The 22,464-nt window shown below is 35.6% G+C and overlaps 1 protein-coding gene across 1 annotated transcript; it reads left to right on the forward strand.

The window, feature by feature from the left end:
* Positions 1 to 377: 377 nt before the first annotated feature.
* On the forward strand, positions 378 to 5,680 carry LOC121408949 (ubiquitin-conjugating enzyme E2 Q2-like). Its single transcript, XM_041600688.1, has one exon. It carries the CDS (start codon positions 765 to 767, stop codon positions 2,085 to 2,087), a length of 1,323 nt encoding a protein of 440 aa, XP_041456622.1. The 5' UTR covers positions 378 to 764; the 3' UTR covers positions 2,088 to 5,680.
* Positions 5,681 to 22,464: the final 16,784 nt, after the last annotated feature.

Raw genomic sequence — 22,464 nt, forward strand, 5'->3', positions numbered from 1 at the left:
AATCATTGTAAGTGCCAAAACTGTGAGTGGCATTGGTCAAAATGGAAATGAAAGTGCAATCATTAAATGTTTCCCTTTTCTAATTAAGTAAAACGTTTGGTCTCGATCCTCGAGACTCGATCCTTACTATACTGTTAGCTCCACCTACGTTTGGGCTATAATAACACACCCCTACAGCATTCAGCACACTGAATCATTCTCTTCTAAATGTCTTGCCGAAACCCAAAACCGATGAATTCACAAGCGACCATCCTAACGCAGATATGTGGAGCATGCGTGCATCACATCAATCCACTCTCTGCGTGCGTGCGACTCGCAAATCTCACGTGACACGAGATATAAGCCCCTCAAACCTCATAACGCAACTGGTGGTTGAAGTAAGTGCACGGAGTTTGTCCTCCTTCACCGAGTACATAACTTGGATCGGAGTATATATTGCCAAGTGAGGCCATAAAAACTTCAATCGACATTTTGTTTTTTACTCCTCATCGATTCGCTTATACCACAAAACACTTTTAAGCGCCCATAAGTTTGGTGAATTAAGTCATGCAGAATTTACTACTGACACGAAAAACAGATTCTAGTCTATCATCCTTAAGACAGTTTTATTGTGAATCCAGTCGTGAGCATCTTTTATACGTGATATCAAAGATGTGATATTTCTACATTTTTGTAAGGATACTACATTGGTGGTGAAGTGTGTAAGTTGGCAGAGTCGTGTGGACTGTTGAGTACGGTTCAATAATTATGGATGCCATTATTTTATGCTGTTTGACTTAAAACGTCTGTGCAAGACAACCAGGGAGCACACACACCAACTTACAATGGCCGAATTTATTGGTAAATACCTATGCCCGTGCCTCCCACTGGAAAACGTCAGTGGGCGAAGAAGTGCCAGATCCAAGGTTAGAGCCTTGGCCAGGAAACGCCACAAAAACAATCAAGGTGGACAGATGAGTACGAGTGGGGTGGAAGATTCGGTGACAATCACTCGAAACGGGAGCCTTACCATATTTTCGATCTCGGGAGCAGGGGACGATGTTCATGGCTACGGGGATGCTCTCCGGGATAAAGCCGAGCTGCCGGGAACAGTATCCACCTCGGATGATAAAGAAGCAAGCACGGAGGAACTCAAATACAATGTTGCGGACGGCACTAGGGTATTATCAACAGAGACATTAATGAGGATTCCACAGCCCAGCAAAGCATACGTTAGTAATGTCAGGATGAGAAGGCTCATGAAAGAATTCAAAGCGGTGACGAAAATTACCGAGGATGCAAGGAAAATGGAATCGGAGGAAAATGAACGACGTGCAAATGAAAACTTAGATGTAGACCAAAATAAAGATGTATTGAAAGAGGAAGTTCACACCAAAGACGGTGAGAAGAGTGAATTGGTAGAAGAAAATTCTGAAGCAAAACTAGAGAGCAGTGAAAATAAAACCGACAAAGAAGATGATTCTGCAAAGGAATGTAACAATAAATCTGAAAGTGACACAGAAGCTGCAGCTAGTTGTTCCACATCTACGGTAGATGACACGAAAGAGAATAGTGAAAGCCAATCACTGGAAGGGGCAGAGGCAGTCAAAAAAGCATTATCAGATGGTGGCTTCATGACTAATGAGAAACTAACAGGACCACCATACGAGGTGGAGTTAGTCAATGATAGCCTGGCCGATTGGAATATCAAATTGTTTCACGTCGATCCAAAATCGGCTCTACACAAGGACATGAAAAAGCACAACTTCGAGTACATCCTGTTCAATATGACCTTCCCTGACAACTTCCCCTTTTCCCCACCGTTCGTCCGCGTTGTCAGCCCACATGTCGAATACGGTTATGTTCTTGATGGTGGTGCCATCTGCATGGAACTGCTCACTCCGCAAGGGTGGTCTAGTTCCTACACCATCGACGCCGTCATCATGCAGCTTGGTGCGACGCTAATAGCGGGGGACGGTCGAATCGTGCAGTCTGGGTTTCGTACTGAGGTCCCATTCAACAAACAAGAGGCTGAGGTCAGTTTTCGCGCCATCGTGGAGACGCACGAGCGATATGGATGGCATAAGACACCAGGAGACAACAGTTGATCGAAGAGATTAGAGTTCTTTGTTTTTTAATGTACGGTTAATCTTATAATCACCTTGAGGATAGTTTGTTTCGGGAAACGCATAAACGATGGAATGCATAATGCAATGTGATGTAAATTCAGCTCATTGTCGTGGCAAACTACCACAGTAAGGAGCATCACTGAAGCTTTTGTTTCTTTGATATTCGGTGATGTTCTCCATTGGAAGCACAATTATGAATGGGTGAAGTAAATCCGACGAAGGATAGGGAATAATGTAGTGCGAGTTAAGCTGTGAGCGACGATCTGATCTTTGTCGTCCCGAGGCAACCCTAAAGCCTTCTGGAGATTATGAATGTCTTTCACCTCTTTACATTTGTAGATAATGCAATCAAATTATATGTCACCGCAGCAAGACGTCATCAGCATTTTTAAACTGTCATATTATTTTGTACAACATTACTTCACTATTTGAAAATAAAGGACTGTAAGTTATCACTGAAAAGTTTTTCAATTTGCATCTGTTATCAAGTATCATCAAGTTTTCTTCTTGATCATGCTTGAAATATTCTGTCTATTACACCGAATTATGCACGTAATCATGGTAGTGTTTTGGTAAGAAGTATTCATCTTTTCATTTGCGAGTTTTCATCGATAAAAAGCAAAAGTTTGTGATGCCCACGAAATCATTCAATTTCTTATGGGATTGCATTATTAGTATTAATCCAATAAAGGCAAGAAAAGGTATACCAATTAGGTCGACCTACATGTACTTGGGCTTAGTATCAATAATGGATGTTCTTATCTTGAAACGTCTTAATGAGGTATCAACTCTTTTCTTTATTACATTTTTTATACCAATGCATTGACCTATTTTCAATGATAACAACACTACGTGTAATGTAAGCTTACTCTTTGCTTACATCTAATGTTGCTATGTCCGGAAATCCTCTGGCTAATCTGCAGGATGCCAAGTCCAAGCTTTGTTATTATATCTAAAATTATCCTTTTAATATGGTACATACCACATACGCACGAGTTCACCTCACTTCGTAATTGATTACAGCATCACACTGTGAATATTTTGGGGTTTATATAATATTAACAATAATATTCTTATCAAACTTATGACAATTTGACTTAAAAGTCAATCCTTGCATCTGATTAGCTGATTGAGTAAAGGTCCGTCAGTAATGATCCACAAGTTTGGCTGTAAAGGTGAACAAGTTCATAGAAGCAGTGAGTGGGGGAGAGGTAGATTATTGGTGAGAAATATCAGAGTTGTAATTATGAAATGAATAAACCTGTGATGTATCGGCAACAAGGACGGCAGATTGCAATGTGGAGATTATGAAGGATTCTATTACTTTGAGAGGTTATTGTAAGCGATATACGATCTGAGTAAACATAACATGATTTCATTACACTACTTCAATTTATAAGAAAACAACGCCGTAGCCTGAAAAATCATTAACTTCTGTTGGATATTGGCCGTAGGGTGTAAGTAAGTCGAACCGACTGAGCATAATTAGTCTTTATCCGGATAAATCTAATGCATACTGCACTCTATAAAGACTGAGTAAAAATTACCCAATATTGGGTAGACAGGCAACAAGCATGTTTGCCGGGTATTTTATTCACCACATTTTTTGCTATTTGAACGCAACATTGCGTAAAATGTATAAAATATTTGTTATCTTTTTTAACCAACATGCCTGTTCCATTTTTATCCAATATTGGGTAAACTTTTTTTTTAGAGTGTAGACACGTTAGATAATCGGATGGACGGTTTCATCTTAGGATGGTAAGGTTCATTAGTACTCATTTACATCCAGCAAATTGATATCTAATTGCGCTGCCTATATGGGGATGTTATTTTACAACCCTGCCAATAGTAGTAACAGAATATTGCAAGCCCATTAAGTTCCCAGTCTGTGCATATTCCAATTCTGATTCTTTTAGTTGTCATGGAAACGTAACATCTGATTTTGTATGAATGGGTTCTTAATTATTAAGATGGACTCACTGTAAATGGGCCTTGGCCCAGGGTAATGGATGTTGTGTATAGCAGTATATCTGCTAGGACTTTCTCTTTTCGTTTCCTGATTCAGAAGCTTTCCTAGGAAGCCCTATCAGAGAGTTCGCCTCCAGAATCTTCTATAAAAAGGTTATTTTTATTCTTAGATTATTTTTTCAGGCATGGCAGGAGTGTTTTGTTCTTGAAAACAAGGCAGACAAGTTCTGAGTTTAGTTTATCTACTATCTCTGACAGAATCTAAAAATTACTTTTATTGTCTAGAAGTAAACCCATCATGCTAACAGCGAAGAATTGACATTTTTAACAAAATTGTATTAATTGTAATTAATGCTAAATATATCCCATTTTGTATTTCCTCTCAATGTTGCCTTCTTTCTAACGTTGTTACTGCCATTTTAAAGATTATTATAAAGTTTGAGTCTTGTAATTGTTTCTAACAGTTTATGTGATTGGAACTTTCGCGCCAATTCAACAGACCTCTAATTGTTTTACCATAGCAACGAGAGATTCAGGATATCATATACTGGAATGGTTACACTACAAAAAAGTCCTTGAGTATCTAGGTCTATTGTATAAATCAATTATGAATTTGCAACGATTCTGCATTCATATTGAAACATTTTCATGAGGTAGGGCATTTTATCCTGTCTAGTTAATTTGTGACTGGTAAAATACACGGGATGTAATTGTAAAAAAAATGTAAAAGTCAGTTAGCGCGTAGTACGAGCACTCATTTCAGTATGATAACACTCGATTTGATTCAGTCATTTTTTCTGTTGACAGATTAGAAAAAAGTGAATTAAAATCAACTGTAGCAAAAAGGTACAGAAATCCCTGTATTACTGACACAAAGAACAATTAACCGGAATTATTTCATAGGCTGAAAATTCAAAAAGATTAGTTAAAAGCCCAGAACCATTCACATTCTGAAAAAAAAAGATCAGCATCAATAATAAATGGAGCCGCCTATAACTCCCGAGCCCCAGCTATATACGCTTACAACAGAAAGTACGCGTAGTTGCTATTGCAATTACAGCGAGAGGGTCCTGTCAAATATTTATACATCATAATTGCAATTCCGTATTATTTTTGGTATTACAAGCAGCCTTGACTCGTCTAGATACATTGCGATCGCATAATACAGTGTTGCATTCTCGAGAGAATCTATAATTATAAACCCAGGATCGCACTGAATTGATTAGCCTTGCCTCGAACAATAGGCTTTTTCGTATCACTAATTTGAATTTAAAGTGGGTTGTTGCTACAAAAGATTTTAAAATCGGTGGATAATCTGAATAGATGTATGGAGTTTTATTTTTTAATAAGATCATATTCAATGATAGCGATTAACTGATTAAGTCTTTCTTATCAAATAGATTATTATGTAGTCTGCCATCATCAAGCTTCTCAATATGTAAACAAATTACGCCCATGTATTTATCATTTTATTTCATTTGAACTTTCGTAGCTTTGTCTTTGTTAATATTAATCAGGGTAGGTATATATTACATGTTTTTTCGACAATTTGTCGTTGTTGCGATAAATACACAATGAATCTGACGAATACACCGTATTTTCGACTACACGTAAGATGATAATTGCGTCCTTATCTTTTACCCATCGACTTTGTATTTTTGCTGGGTACAATGATCCCTTGATTGGTGAGAAATCGGGTTATAGCATCCCAGACATCTCCATCATGCCCGTGGCAATGGTCAATTAGCATTCAAATGTGCCGATCATGCATGATGCTGAGGCAATTGAAAGCCTAATTATGAATCTTGGGAGAGAACAGTGGTTGATTAGAATCGTTGACAACCAAATAATTTCACATGGTGTGTCGACCTACTTTCATCTGATTACGATTAGAGTGAATATTGTGGATGCACGATTTTCATTTTGAAGAAAATACAGTCTATATGTGATTAGGAGTTTGATCTTTGCACAATATCGTGTTTCCCTTCGAATAATCAAATTGGTAGAAATAAGGGAAGTTGACAGTATTAACAGAACCCATCTTTCTTACTCATGCGCACTCACCCATCATGAATGTGCACACCATAGAGTTGAATACGTACTAATGGTGCACACATACAGGTCCGAAACCATTGGGGGAGACAAGGAAGGAATAGAAAAGGAAAAGGTAAAAATAATATGACATTATTTGTTGAATATTATGTTAAAATCTATCACAAAAATGAGATTTTCATCTTAAAAAGGCAAAAAATACGACTTTAAAGAGCTTGCCCCACAGACATGCACCATGTGGCCCCAAATTTTTGGCTCATTACGCCACTGCGCATGCGTATATACCGAAGTCGTGTTACCATAGAGTCTCTATTTTGCGTCTTGTACGAATACACACACATCAGTTTTTTGACTTGCAATTGATTATAATGAATCGTGACAAATCACTGAATGATCATTTCTACTTTTCATATCTTGCAAAACTAAAAATGACAAAATGAGAAAAGAACTACTAAATAGATAGATAGGTAGGTAAATGATATAAATGGTTTTTATTAAGTACAAAAGTAACAAAACAAATACATTCAGGCAAAGTTGATAAAAATAAATTGTGCCATGATAATTTTATAAGAAAAGTATTCCACCATGTTGAGAGTAAGTTAAACGGTATCAGGGAGATTAAAATTTGAAAAACAGACACATAAATATTGAAACGTGCCCATCTTAATTTGCATACTTCCCTTTGCGTTTTTAGCCGACATTACATAAGTTTTCTGTTAATGACAATGGGATGAATATTTAGTATTCAGTTGAGATATTGATAACCAGTCCATATACCAATGACATACACCAATTTGGGAAATATAATACATGTAGGCCGATTTTACCATTATTCAAATTCCCTGTTGGTAGTATGTTTTCAGTGTTTTCTATGCCCTGTTTTGATGAATCTATTTACATCCTAATGTAATAAAGAAATATTGAGATTATTTCTCACCGTGACATCTTAAGTGCTCGGTAGAGGGAAGAAATATTTGCGCAACCACATTACATCACGCCGAGGATCACATTATAAAAGATAAACCTTTTCTTATTTCATCATGCCTATGGTTTCATAACGGCGAAAAAGTGTGTATGTGATCGTAATGTTAATCTCGATTTCTATTCAAAATCAATCCTCTGATGAATACAAGTAGTACGTGATAAAAGTTCAGATCGAAGCGATCTAAGATAATCTAGTATTTAATAATTATTCTCTTCGTTGTTTTACCGCACTGCATGCTGTTTGAATGACAATGCACACCGCAGTACGTGTAAAATGCTGAAATTGGAATTTTGTTTTTTGAGAAGAAAACTAAAATCTAATAGTTTTATTGACATAAACATAGTCAAAAGATTCACTCTTTACGTTCTATTTTTGTGTGTTGTTAGTGATATTTCCCGCAGTTCTTTAAAAATTCATACGGCAGTATACAACAGATAGGGATGAATTTAACTATGCCATTAGTATCCCTTTTACACCAAGCAATAAAACACCAGGGGCCAGGTTTTTTTTTCCAAAATCGTGTACAAGAACGTAAACATGACCGGGAAAAATTATACACCAGGGCTCCTTAACACAAAGCATAAGGGTTGATCGTACCCTTGATTTATACAATTGATTGTGAATTGTAGTCAACGCAATCAATCATGAAACTTTGTTCTATGATCATTGATAAGCTTTGTGTTACGGGCTTCATTTTTAAAACCGTTCCGCAGTCCCTGAGCATAACAGCAAAGCATCGGTGATCGTAGTAACGAAGTAACGACATAATCAATAATAAATAGAGAAAGGGGAAGAGGAGGAGTAATGTAATTGGAGCAAATTTTTCCAACAAGTAATCATGTTAATATGACAGAAAGCTATCTCAAACCAAATCCTTTGAGTTTTATTATGAGAATATCCATGCAGTTTCATATAGTATTCACATTTATGCAATGCCCGAATGCAATGTCTTTGTATAATGATTGCGTTTACGTTTTTTCAGGTGATACCCCATCCTTAATGGTGGTACTTGCACCTTCCATTGTAAATACCGCCATCGCTTCGTTAGAAATCGAAAAGTGGCACCCGAATGCATACCGGGTGCACTGTAAAAACTGCGGTGTTAAAACTAACACCAATTGGTGTTAATAGAGGACCACACCCTGAAGTGTTAAAATTAACACCCTAGAGATTAAACATAACACTAAAGAGTGTAAATGTAACAGCAAAAGGTGTTGTAATAACACATATAGGTGTAAAACTAACACCACCAATTTAACACCGGTGTAAATTAACTGGTGTGGTCCTCTATGAACACCGGTTAACACCACAGTTTTTTCTGTGTGGAATTTCGAACGCTGAAACTGAAAATAGGTCAAAATTAGTCATATGCCATGATGATGTTGCAGATTAAAAAAACATCAGCTCGTATTTAGATTAGGGACCACTGAACAAATTAAAATATTGTGGGGGAAGTAAACATGCATAAAATCACATTTTCTGATAATTTTCACATCTTGTACATGGTTACTGTATTAAAAAAAGAAAAAGAAGAGAGAGAGAAAAAGAGGGGAGGCTGAAGCCCCAATCCCATCCTTTGCCCGTCTCCGTATAGCGCATCTAGATGTCATATCAATCATACACGTTTTTATATCATTTGACATGTGTAGTTTATCCTCTCTACAGTTTTTTTCAATTAAACATTATACGGTTGAAGGTATTAGAGAGTGAATGTTCAGAATTATGTATACCGTAGAAGAGGGTAAACGACGTATATCATCACCAGGTTTGAAGGCATGTTAAAATATTTCTGCGACAATTCCTCTTTTTTATGTTTTTCTTTTTTGTGAACTTATTTTTCATAATGATAAGTATAAACGTTTCCATTTGTTTATCTTGAATATGACAATTTTAATCGCAGAAGCCGTTTTAAAAATCCAAGGATACTTACGTCAATAGCAATTAACTATTTTGTGGAGGTGGACTTTGTTAAGGGGATGGATGGTTTCAAGAATTTTATCGGAGGTTAGCTTAGAAATGGCAGTAAGCCTATACCTAAAACAACAGTTGGTCAATTTGGTATTTAAGGTGTACAATGATGTAAAGAATCTCGAAATCTAAAAAAAAAAGTTTACCAAAGAGCACTTGGATTGAAAGAAGGAGATATATAGATCGGTTTCTTCACGATAAGATATGTAAAATATGTAGCAAAAAAAAAGAATAGAGAGAAAGGATTATCAAAATGTTCCAGCTCCTCCCCTTACTCCGACATGATAAAGTATAATTATGTTACCATGGTATTGGAGATAGAACTATCTTCTCTCATTGGCTACATTTCTCACTGCTTTTTGGGTACTATATCCCTATATCCTTATAGTACTAGAATCGCGCACTACGTCAGCATAAAAAAATAGGATGAATAATAATTGATTGGTATATAGATCAATTCAAGCTATAGCCTCACTAAGACAATGTCAAATACGGCCCCAAAATTAATGAGTTTGCTTACTTTTGCAGTCTGTGTGTCCCATTTTAATTGCTGGTCAAAGATATTTGACACTTTCTTGTTGGATGCACTTACCCTGTATATACCTTTGTTAAATTCACATTTCATTTCGTTGTATTCGTTTATTCATTGAAAATAGTAATGATTACATAAAGAGAAGGAAGCTGTATGACGTCCTTCAAGCATCTTGATACATCGTAGCCTCAGACCACATCCTTCGATTTGATGAGATCTGCTCTGAGAAATCAAATTCAGGTTTTTTTAATCTGAAAAAATATAAAGTAGTTCACATTGCAATTTCCTCTGCTCCTCCTACAATGGAATAATGACAGAAATTCATTCCGTGATTATGTCATTTTTTAACTGGCACAGGTATTGACATTTAATGAGAAATAAAAAAAATCACCAAGAAAATAAAAAAACAACCACCATGGCGAACAATTGTCATACCCCCACAGAGTAATTTTATGCTTTTTATTGGTGATCAAAATCCTTGGATTATTCCTTCCGAAATAATTGTTCTGCTATTAAAAACGTTGTATAACACGAACTATAGGATCATAAAGTACTGCTTTCTGTACCCTTTTGATCGATAACAAATACAATACAAGGCCACTTACAAAATCCTAGCGATACAAAAGAAATGACAAAAACAATCAAAAGCGTACTTTATTCAACTTTGAAATGATAGGTTTTCCCCTTGATTTCATTGGATAGTTTGAAAGGGAAATATTAATTTTAGAGAGTCTAATCACAATAATTGTTCTTTCATTGAAGATAACTGCATAACAAGGGACCTTGTACAGAACATTTTCCATAATTTTCTATACAATTTCTTCAATCACTGCTCAGAAAGGTTAGAAATATTATCGTTATAATTACAATTCATGTGGGGAAAAAATTAAACCCTGGTGTGTCAACTCATAGCGTACTTTGTCATGTTTTGGCATATACTGAGCATTTTTTTCATAGCTTGGAGCATTAGAAAAAAATGCTAAAACAGCAATATCAGATAAAAAAAATCATAAACTTATTACGAAAATAAATAGAAAGTATATATGTAAACAAATCACAAAACAAGAAAATTTGTTGACAAACATTCATATAATAAGAGGGAGAGTAACTTTCACATACTCTGTGTATTTATTAAGTAGGCCTATTGATTTTTTTTATTGGGATCGAATTAAACGCTTTATTGAGATACATGTCTACAGCCCGGTAAGAAAAGGAAAGTGTGCTCTAACATACACAGTAAAATCGCTGTTTAAGATTTTATACAACGCTGTTTACTGTATGAACCTTACAGTATTTGTTTAACCGTTTAAACAATCATGTTTAATTTATTGACAATTAGATAATGAAAATTAAACTTTGTTGCTTAAGATTTAAATAGTTGTTTAAACTGTTTAAACAATTACTGTAAGGTTCATATAGTAAACAGCATTGTATAATTTTTTTTACTGTGTAGGACTCAGACAAATCACTCATAAAAATCATAATGTTTTAAAAAAGATGAATCAAAATGGTAATGAGTATTACAGAACTTCACGTATGAGATGATTACACCTCTTGTTCATAATTATAAAGTATTTTTTGAAACCTGTTTTGGAGTTTTTCTCCCAATAGATACGAAATGGTTTGGACTTAACCTCCACTGCCTAGGCTGGAGAGTGGAAGAGTATCCCACTATACTGGTTGTACCCATATGACCTACCCACATAGGGCAATGGGGAAATCGTGTCGTAAGGTGGCACAATATTTGCACGAATCACCAAACAATATACTTAATGGCATAGGTTCAACTTTGGGATTGGCAAATACATTAGTTTGATTGCAAAATTAATTTCCGTGACTTTCTCTCCCGACAGCATTGAAGTGAGGCCCGTTCGCACAAAACTGAACATAATCGCCACCTATGTAATGTTAGTTGTGTACGGGTGGATATGTGCGCTATATAGTTATAAGTGCCTATTATATAACACTAAGGTTCATCATAATAATGCTTAAAGTATTACTCGCATCAAAAGATCAAAGAAGAATACGTCACTTGCGATCAGAGAGCTGCTTCATAGTTTTCGCTCATTTGTTTTTTTTAATTCATAATTTGCAATAATGACTAATCATTAAAGCTCTTAAAGGATGACACGTGCACTTTTCATAGGAATTCACAGTGATCAACAAATGTAATGTTCTTGAGTCAGAATGTGATTAAATTGTCAATTATTATTTGATTTTTTTTTCAAAAATAAGAAATGACAAAATTCTAATCAGACTGATGAGGGGCTGGTAACTGTATTAGCTTGTATCTCCTATTGATATAGGATTTATGCATCGTTGTATGCACATTGTATGCATTCTTTTTTATATTTAAGTGGTTATTTAAACGTATTTATATAAAATTGGTTTGGTATATTGATTTAGGAAGTATGGATATTATGTTTTCTTCACGTCTAAAATTTATAATATTAAGACATCGTTTTGATATCCGATGATGCATCTAAAAGAGGATATAGGCCTATCCTCCTCGTAAAAAAAATTATTTACAAAAGTTTTTTTGTTATACCAATGGGGTATGGACGTTGTTTCATGGTAGTTTCTTATCTGGGGCTTCAAGAACTCAGAACAAAATATAGTTATATACTGACATAGCAACGAACCTGACTTGTTGCGTGATCTTATTGAATATTTATTTGGATTGCGTGTTTGAGATAACGTGCAATGAAACATGATAATGTATATATTATGTGTTAATTTATGATATCGCAAAAAGTGGTTGGTAACTCTCAGTTTACATCGTATGCACAGTAAAAAAAAAACAATATGTCTCGTTCCTTATCTTCACAAGATTTCCAGATCTAGCATGATTCCAGTCAAAATTGACAAAGTTTTTGTTGAATTGAAGTTATCATCGAACCTTGAGAGGATTGAATCCTTTCCTATCTCATTTTGCACATTTCTAGTCAAAATAGCTAGATTATAATGTACTATATAAAATGGTTTTAACTAATCCAGAATCTCCCCATTTTTAAGAGTTGTCCCGGTCAAATTGTCATGATTCCAGTCAAAATTACCATATATTAAAAACTAGAATACTAGTAAATTTTATAACACGATTTGCACAATTTAGTGGAAGAGCCTTGCGATCTAATTGATTACTAAAATTGCTTTATCTAGTCATTTCATATATTCAGAGATGACAGGAGCGGTATAGTGAGTAAAATTATTTGTTTTCAAAGTTTACAATGGGCTAATGATGTTGATATTGTTTTAAGGGGTTGTAAGATATAACGTTTAGGCTTTGCTAGATGACTTGATATGTCCTTTGTAAGTCATTTCAATAATAATTGAAATCAAATATTCTTATCTTGTCTTTTAAAAATAAAGCAATACATATAAGAATGATAGCAAATGATATGTAAATTATTATGGAATTGATGATGCCTTCACCTTGTCTGTGGCTGTATATATTACTTTGAATGTTATGATGAATCATTCTGTAATGGATTATTTTATTTTCATCACTTTCCATGCATTTTATTTTACGCCTTTCCCAAAAGCCAATGAAACTCCGTCCTTATCGTAAAATTAAAAATGAGATGAAGAGTTCATTATATATGCAAAGTCGGTGAATGTCGCATCAATATTTGATGGTAATTAAGTAATAAAAGGTTGAATTGTTACCAGGGTTTTACAGAAGGAAAAGTAACTATCCTCTCCGATTAAACTCTCTATCGCTATAGGCGCCAATATGATCGGTGACAACTGCTCCTTTATGCAGTAATGTCTTGCAACTAACTTTTTGCAAAATTTGCACGTGGTAACAAACAACTAGATTATGCCGAGCCTGTAGGATTCAAAATTTATTAATTTAAATGGCATTAGCTAGAGTTGCAAAATAGACGTAGAATAATATTTTTTTAATACAATAACTTATCATTGAGTCAATAAACTTGGTATAGTCCCACTTTCTTTAAATGCATGTGACAAGAAACTTTGTTCTTCAAATTTGGTAGCTCGCAAGCAGACAAACAGACTTTATACGAATATGCTAAAAAGCCATATTTCATCCAAGATTACGACCAAAGCTATAAAGATTTACGATAAAGAGTATAATATCAAATATAACAATACCCCACGGTGATTGTAAATTTCGTGTTTTGACATGTGCTTTGAATATTGTTCATTGTTAGGACATCCAATATTCAAAAGTACTTTGGAATAGTATATTTCTTTACCATTTTAATATGAAATCAGGACACCACTACACAAAGCTTAACATAGATTACTTTTTCCGTTTGATTATATGAATAATGATTATATATAATCATTCGTGCGATATTATGTAATCAATATTGTAAGCCTAGTAGTCCGGTTTAAAGTGATCAAAAAGATTTTAATTTTACTTTGACATTTTTGCTAACCATTATTTCAACCCGAGATTTAGCCTTTAACTATGAAAACTAGGTACAGCTTTGTAAGTATAAACCGAGTATAATATTATGTTTGTGACACTGATCTGGAAACGGTTGTAGTCGAGGGGTTTATTATACAATCAGTTCGTGTATATCCGTTTAGTCCAATCAACTTGTGATTGATGGGACATCCTTTGTCTTAAGATTGATTACGTTCCCAAAGGAACATGAGAGAGTTCGAGATAGACCAGTAAATTTTAAGGGCTATCGGCTTACAAATTTAAAGCAGGTCTATCTATGGGTGTTATATATTTATCGCTTGCTTTATTTCTAATTTTGTTCATCATGACTGATGAAAGAAAGTGCCTCTTTTGTGCTGTCTTGTTCATATTTGACATTCCAGGAATGCAAATGATTTTCCCTTTATTTTCTACTTGCTTGTATATCACGTGAGAATGACAAATAAATCAAATTTCTTGACATTCTATATAATCGCTTGCTTTTCTTTAGATTTTTTTTCAGTATTGGTATCATATTTCAATGATTTTGTAATGATGATGATGCGGATGATAATGGTGATGATGATCATATTCATGATTAAAATGATGATGATAATGATGACGATGATGATGGCGATAATGACGATGATGATGGCGATAATGACGATGATGATGGTGATGATGATAAGGATGATGATGATGATGATGCTGGTGATGATGATAAAGATGACGATGATGATGATGATGATGGTGGTGGTAATGATGGTGATGATGATGAGAAGGAGGAGGAGGAGGATGGTGATGATAATGATGGTGATGATGATGAGGAGGATGGTGATGATAATGATGATGATGGTGATGGTGATGATAATGACTATGATGGTGTTAAAGGTGATGATGACGATGATGATGATGTTGATGAAAATCATGATGGTGATAAGATGATGGCAGTGATGATAATGAAACAGAATCAAACCTGATCTACAATATATATCCAATGGAACATCACAGGTTGCTTTGGAGCCGGTTTAATTTGTATGACAGTGCCATAATCATGACAGGGGACATTATGTTAAGTGAATGTCGAATTCAAGAATATACAATATATCATAGAACCTAGATGGATGTCGAAGGATGAAAAATATCACAATGGGAAGCTGTCATGATTTTTCATTTTTCTCTTCGGGCCTATTTTATGTGGACCCGGGGGTGACGAAAAATCATTTTCTCGAAGATAATGATGATTAATCATACTCACGAGTATGTACACCTACAAGCCAAACCTGTCACATCGGTTATCAATCTCATGATTAATGAATAGAATATTCTGTAGTCGAGAATACAATACCAGTGAGATAGAAAATGCATGGCTCTTTGATAATTCAATTTGTTGATGGTTGTTCAGAGGCAGGAAATATAAAATTATAATGAAGGAAATGACATAATACGTTTAAGTATAGTTTCGAATCCACGTTTATTGGTTCCATAAACTTTAAGGCTGTGCAATAAAACAGTACAAGCATGACAAATCCAACCAACAATATTGAAAGGAAAAAACAACATATATACAGTGCGTATCAAAAAAAAGTTTACACTTTGAAAAAGCCCTGGGAATTAAAAAATATAGAACATGTGGGTAATGTTTTCACATGTAATCTTGGGTTGGGGTCTTATCTATCCAATGAAGGTAAAAGTTTTGACAGAATGTTACACTTGAGTGAGCACTGTCCATTTTTATAATGCTCGCAGAAATCTGTTTGCGCAGAAATACTCGTTTTCACGCTGTGTCAAGGGGACAGGGCGAAATCAACCTTACCCTGCGAAACATTTCTCATACATTTCCCATTGCACTTTTTGTCAATTGTATTAAATGGATACATTTAAGAATTTTGTAACAATTTTGCCACCCAAATTGAAATTTCAACACTTATTAAGCACAACCCTTTTTGTGCCAGCTGGATCTGAGGACATAACTAAATCTGAACAAAAGTTTATATCGGACATCTCCAGCAGTTTTTATAATTCAAAGTGGGTTTACATTTCATTTTTCCATCTAATACTTATTTCCCCACACTTTTTCCAACTTGAAAATGATTAAAAAAATGAAAATCAAGCCTAAGCCATTTCATGTAAATCACAGCTCAGTGTAAAGCAAATATCGTCACGATGGCCTCGGTGTGTGGGAAAATGGGGTGGGGCGCAACGCATTCTTCGAAGTGCTTTGGGAATGGAAAAGGTAGAAGATATCTTCAAATCAATTTTACTAATTAAATTCAACGTGTTCTTCATGATTAAGGTCTACTTTTGTTCGCATAGCTATTTCAAAGTTCTGCGCAAATTATTTTTCATTAACTTTTCAAAAGTAAGTCGTGCTCACTCAAGCGGAAATATTTTTCGACAGTTACATCGTCATATGCTGAAATGGATCTGTACCAATGTTAAAATGTGGAAAAATCTTCAGGATATTACAAATGTATAATTATACAGGATTTTTTTAAAGTGGAAACCTTTCTTTATACACACTGTATAGTTATTATATTGTAGCACAACGAACACATCGATTATCGAACAAACATCAATACTGTATCATATACTGCCTGACTTCTTTGGTGTCGGCGGCGCCTCATTCCCTTTTTATTAGGGGCATAGCACACGTGCTTAGCAACGGACGCGTCGCTACAGCCTTGCCATGGCAACTGCACGAAGTACGAAGCGACTTATAAGTGTATATATTTTTAACGAGATATGGATAGAGTTTGTATACTGCGCGGACGGGAGGATATCGCCGTGATCGACCACACTATGAATTTCGTGGTCGCATGAATATCCAATCTTTGTCCTACACACACACACAACGCCCCGCTCGCAATACTTTGATGATAGGGGTACTTTAGATGATTATCATTAGTGCAATATTGCGACCCAATATCACGATGATGATCGGTGAAGAATATCACCAGGGTATTTGTTTCCCATCAATCATCAAAATTACCTTCATAAACTGAACTACTTTTAAATGACACTGGACAGCAAATTCAATATTGTGTAAGGGTTGGATGTCCCTTTCGCAAAGAGAGTATTGCTAAAGGTTTTTTGTTATTTTTCGTCATTTTAATTGCGTGTGTGGGTGTGTGTTCATGTGTGTAATTATTGACTATTACTTTGAACTAAATTGTTGCTAATGTAAACTAATTAGAATTGTCACTGTGCAGATTAAAAAAAATAGAAAAGGAACACACACACCCACCCTTGCATACCCACACCCACACACGTATCAACCTCTCGCACTCACACATAGACATACATCCATGCATCATACGGAGACAACATTATTGTATTCCATTAAAAATAAGAATATTACTTTAGGTCTCAATGTCAGTATAAAAGTACAGATAGTCGTAGTTGATGCAGAGAAGGTAATAGTTTTTAATATAACAATAATAATTCCATTAACATCCGAAGATAAGTCAATTTCCACAATATGTATTTCCTATAATTCACAACCTACAAGTCAGAATGCTGCGTAGGTCCAGACGTTTCGGATTGTTGATATTTTATAATCATGTCAATATATACATCCTAATTATCCACATCCATTAGTAGATCAATATACATCCTACAAGCTATAAGTTTTAATTGCCACAATCAGAATTGTAACCAATCAAAAGTATTTGTATACTAACTTACATTTTAGAATTTATAATCTACCTAATTGTCCTACAAGTATAATTGTTTTTAATAATGTTCGAACCGATCATAATTTTTTATTAAATTCAAAATGAAATAAAAGAAGATACCAGTAATAGATAAGGAATGCGTAACGATATGTAAAAATTATAAAAATGCCTGCGAAACAAATTTCGAGAAATCAAGCTTCATATAGAACACATAGCCACACATAATGCATGGCCGTACGCAGCAGGGGACAGTTACCCCCTCCCCCAGTACATGTTTAACTAAAAAATTTCACAAAATTCGCCAAAAGTATGCCCAAAAAAATCCTTCGATTCCACTTTAAAATAGGCAAAAGCGCCCCAATGACAAGCTCGTTCGCTTATGATTTTTTTTTCAATAAAGTTTACGCGTGCTGCCCCCAACGAATACTGTCTGCATACGGCCATGCATATTTGATTTAAATACGTTTTAACTCAATGGGAATAGAAAACAATGGTTGACGTAACATTAAGCAATGTTTTCCAGAGCTATCCCCCCTTTTTGAAACTTCGTGAGGCCGAAAAAATATATCTGCCAGGAATCGAAACCGGGACCCCAGCATAGAACGCCGATGCTTACCACAGAGGGGTTAGTTTTTAAGGTGAATCTGATCATATTCAATGACAGATACACCTATCAAAGCAGCGAAAACTGCCCATTAAGAAGACATTATGGATTCAGTACCATCATGTTGAAACATGTTTGTTCTCTCGTACATTTTAATAACTTGAGTGTATTTCTTATCAAATGCATCTTCTGACATAAAAGAGAAGTGGCACATAAATTGAGGAGTAAAATTTGACCTTTTGAAATCTAAACGAATATTTTCTAATGTAGAATGCTGTTTAAAATTTAATATTTGAACAATCTTCAGTTTCTATCACGTAGAAACCCTTCCCCGCTACACGCACCTCCATACACACCTCCGTACTAGTCTGCAGGCACAGACCCTCATTGGAACTTTGATCAACAAGTGTGCCTCCACGCAAAGACTAGCACATACAAAACTTGCTGTGCCAATCGAGAGAGCCTTCAGTACACAAGGCATGAGTAGGCTGCACATACAGACCCTTATTTCGAGTGAAGGGTTTGCCCAGCAGACTACCTCCGTACTCCGTATTACCACGCACAAAATTGATTACGTCAATGCTTATCAAATGTCACTTTCTTCCCTTTTAATTTTTTCATCTTTTGGTGAACACTTGACCCATTCTCTACATGTTTTAATGTATTATCTAACCTGTCCCCCCCCCCTCTCTCTCTCTCTTTCCCTCGATCTCTCTCTTTCACTTCAGTATCATTTTTTCATCCCTTAATTTTGTTGATCACCATCATACATCAATCATTGTCTTTGTGTTTTCATGTACCACGGGAAGCAATACAAAGGGGAATCACAATGGAACTTTTTAGAATCCTCGGTTCTTTCACGTTTTTTTTTTCTTAATTTATTATCAGATGAATAGACTCGTTATGGGAAATGGCCATCCATCATTCGTCCCCCAAAACCCTATTCACACCTGAATCAGATAACCATCTTTTGAAGAATACATTCCTAACTAGAGATAACTTGGGACAAGTCAAAGTTCAGAGAAAGTCAAGGGACCAAGTTTCGAATGCGAATAATCTCGATTCACTAGACCAGTTTCAGATTCATCTACATGTATTACGAAAAAAATATGATAATTAATTCATGCAAATGCCCAACCAACATTGGCCTTTTGTTTTGGGCATTTTTTTTATTTATCTGGTGTGATGAAAATTTTGCCCATTCTATTTTTTTTCAACCGTGCTGGACAATATGCTTCCCGCATTGGGTAAGGGGTAAAATACTGTCCCTAATTGGTTGGGCATAATAATCACCCTCTTGCTGGTTTAGATTTTACCCAATATTTTTTAGTGTACAAACTGTGAACACAACCCCTGGGTATAGTGTACACACTGTAAACACACCACTGGATGTAGTGTACACACTGTGAACACACCCCTGGTTACAGTGTACACGATGTGAACACATCCCTGAATATAGTGTACACACTGTGAACTCACCCCTGGATATAGTGTACACACTGTGAACACACCCCTGGATATAGTGTACACACTGTGAACACACCACTGGATGTAGTGTACACACTGTGAACACACCCCTGAATATAGTGTACACACTGTGAACTCACCCCTGGATATAGTGTACACACTGTGAACACACCACTGGATATAGTGTACACACTGTGAACACACCCCTGGATGTAGTGTACACACTGTGAACACACCACTGGATATAGTGTACACACTGTGAACACACCCCTGGATACAGTGTACACGATGTGAACAGGGCTAAACCAAGACATGATATTGGAAATCGATATAAACTATATAAATCGATATAAAATTTGATTGAATGAATGAAAGCTATTTTCAAGCCCGTCTTCTCTCGAAAGATGTCGTGTTCTATTCGTCTCAACAAACCAAAAGGCTTCCTTCATCTTCTGGTTCTTGCGCTAAGTGTCACCCCGACATTCAAAAATAAATTTGGACTGATGACACTAAAAATGCTCGCAGTTTGAATTAGGCAAACATTTTGGCACGCGTAATGAGAAAGGGAAACAGCGAGGATTTTTTAGCCTTAAAATGCGACAGAAGAAGATCAGATGTGCAAACATTTGCTAGTCTTTCTGTCTCTGTATGTCTGGTGCTCCCTTTCCTTCCATTTATCAGGGGAGGGGATGCATTCAGGGAGCCTCTTTATAGGGAGCAAAAGGAAAAAAATAAGGGCAAGTTTAATTTTATGAACACTTACCAGAGAAGTTACCTACGTCAAGTATTGGAATTGGTGTGCTTTTAATGTAAACTAGGACATAGGATGTTTGATGAAAAGATAAATTTAGCTACCAAGTAATGATATTCAATTATACCCCTCATCTTCTTAATCTCTCCACTCTATCTCGTCTTATCATCTCTACATTTTCAGGATTTACTACAAAAGTTTGATAAGCTCAAGTCGTAAGGCCTAAGCTAAAATTAGCGTATTTTGCTATTTCACTTACAAATTAGGGTGATAATAGTACAATTAACAATAGCATATGCATAATGTTGAAATCAATCCCCCATCTCCCCCAATTCAAACTCTCACCGTGTCTTTGGCTATTGCTCTCTCATTTCATCTTTATTTACTGCATGTTCCAACGTTTCAGTAAATATGTGCGCTAATGGCCCGGTGTCTGGAATGATGGTTAATTTATCACTTAAGGCTTGAAGATGTCTATCGTGCTTGCAAACATTACCGCACTTTAACACGTACACACACAAAAAAAACACACACCCACCCCACGTACAGCAACACATTTTTAATCTCCCATCTCTCTTTATCACTCGTTTTTCACTGTTTCATCACACACACACACACACCCTTACACTAACCACCACATACCTATAACCCACATAATCTAACACAAACATGCTTTACACACGAGGATACAAACCTTTCGTATTTCAACTCCCCCATAGTTTTAATGTACTTCATGACAATAATATTGTAATAGATATAATAGGCCTATACTTCAGTCATTTCCTTTATAGTGGTACGTATACCCTCACACGCACAAACATTATAAATCCACGTATCTTTGAACAGAACATTATGGACACCTTCCTCAGGTTCCACCCTGCATACATACACCCGGATAAAACTTCCAACATCGCATGTACATCAATCAGTAAAACAATCACAAACGCGCAGAGACGGACACTCACGCTCATTAGATATAATATTAGCATTAACCAAAACAAAAGATTTTCTTTTTCCAATTCTCTACCCCATTCCAATTTTCCCCTTTCTCTTAATGTTCATGTTTCGCCATGTTTAGTGATATTATTTGCAAATGATGCACTCTGGGAGACGTTGGCTTTTCGCGAAGAAAAGTACTATAATCCCATTTTAATTAAATAAATGGATCCACAGACTGATAACAAGAAGTCCTCATTCTCTCCCCCTCCATCCAATTCTATCTAACTATATCAATTCGGACACATTTACTAATTCTGAAAACACATCTACCTATGTCGTTAAAGACATCGGTTAACATTGCAAAGAACTATTTTGGGTTTTTTTTCAAACATCACGAACTTTAATGTGTATCGTGCATTAATATTGCTCGAACGAAAGGGGGATTTAAAACGAAATCAAGGATGGAAAAATCAAATTTGTGGAGACACCTGAAAGATATCTATTACTGAAAAAATCATCATAATTTTATTGATCTCCTGAAAAGATCAATGTAATACAAGTTAGTGATATGCAATGAAATTGCCATGGTGTTTTGGGTCACTTTGTAAAAACTATATTACGATTTTCTGGTGCAATTTTCTTTTCTAGGGATAATGTTTACAACATATCAAAGACACATGTGACAAATGGGACCTCGCAGCTCAGTAATATCTAATCAAACAATTTCTTTTATCTTAAATGAAGAAAGAGCTACTGACCAGAATATTTATGATTTCAAATGTACTCACGTACAAACAAGAAGTCAGGAAAATACAATATCAAAAACACCCAAGATAAGACATAACGGGACGTGACGATGCAAAACAAGACGAATCTCTACAAAATTACAATAAGACGAAGGGAAAGTAAGGAAGAGAGATGTAGAAAATTATTGTAAGTCTTCGATTATGTATCATCCATATGACAAATGAATGCAACTTGTATTGTCTAAATGAATTCCTTCTTAATACTCTC

This window comes from Lytechinus variegatus, chromosome 2 (assembly GCF_018143015.1).
Source record: "Lytechinus variegatus isolate NC3 chromosome 2, Lvar_3.0, whole genome shotgun sequence".
NCBI lineage: Eukaryota > Metazoa > Echinodermata > Echinoidea > Temnopleuroida > Toxopneustidae > Lytechinus > Lytechinus variegatus.

Excerpts from the sequence above, each read along its gene's own strand:
- LOC121408949 (XM_041600688.1), top strand. The coding sequence starts at position 765 with ATGCTGTTTGACTTAAAACGTCTGTGCAAGACAACCAGGGAGCACACA.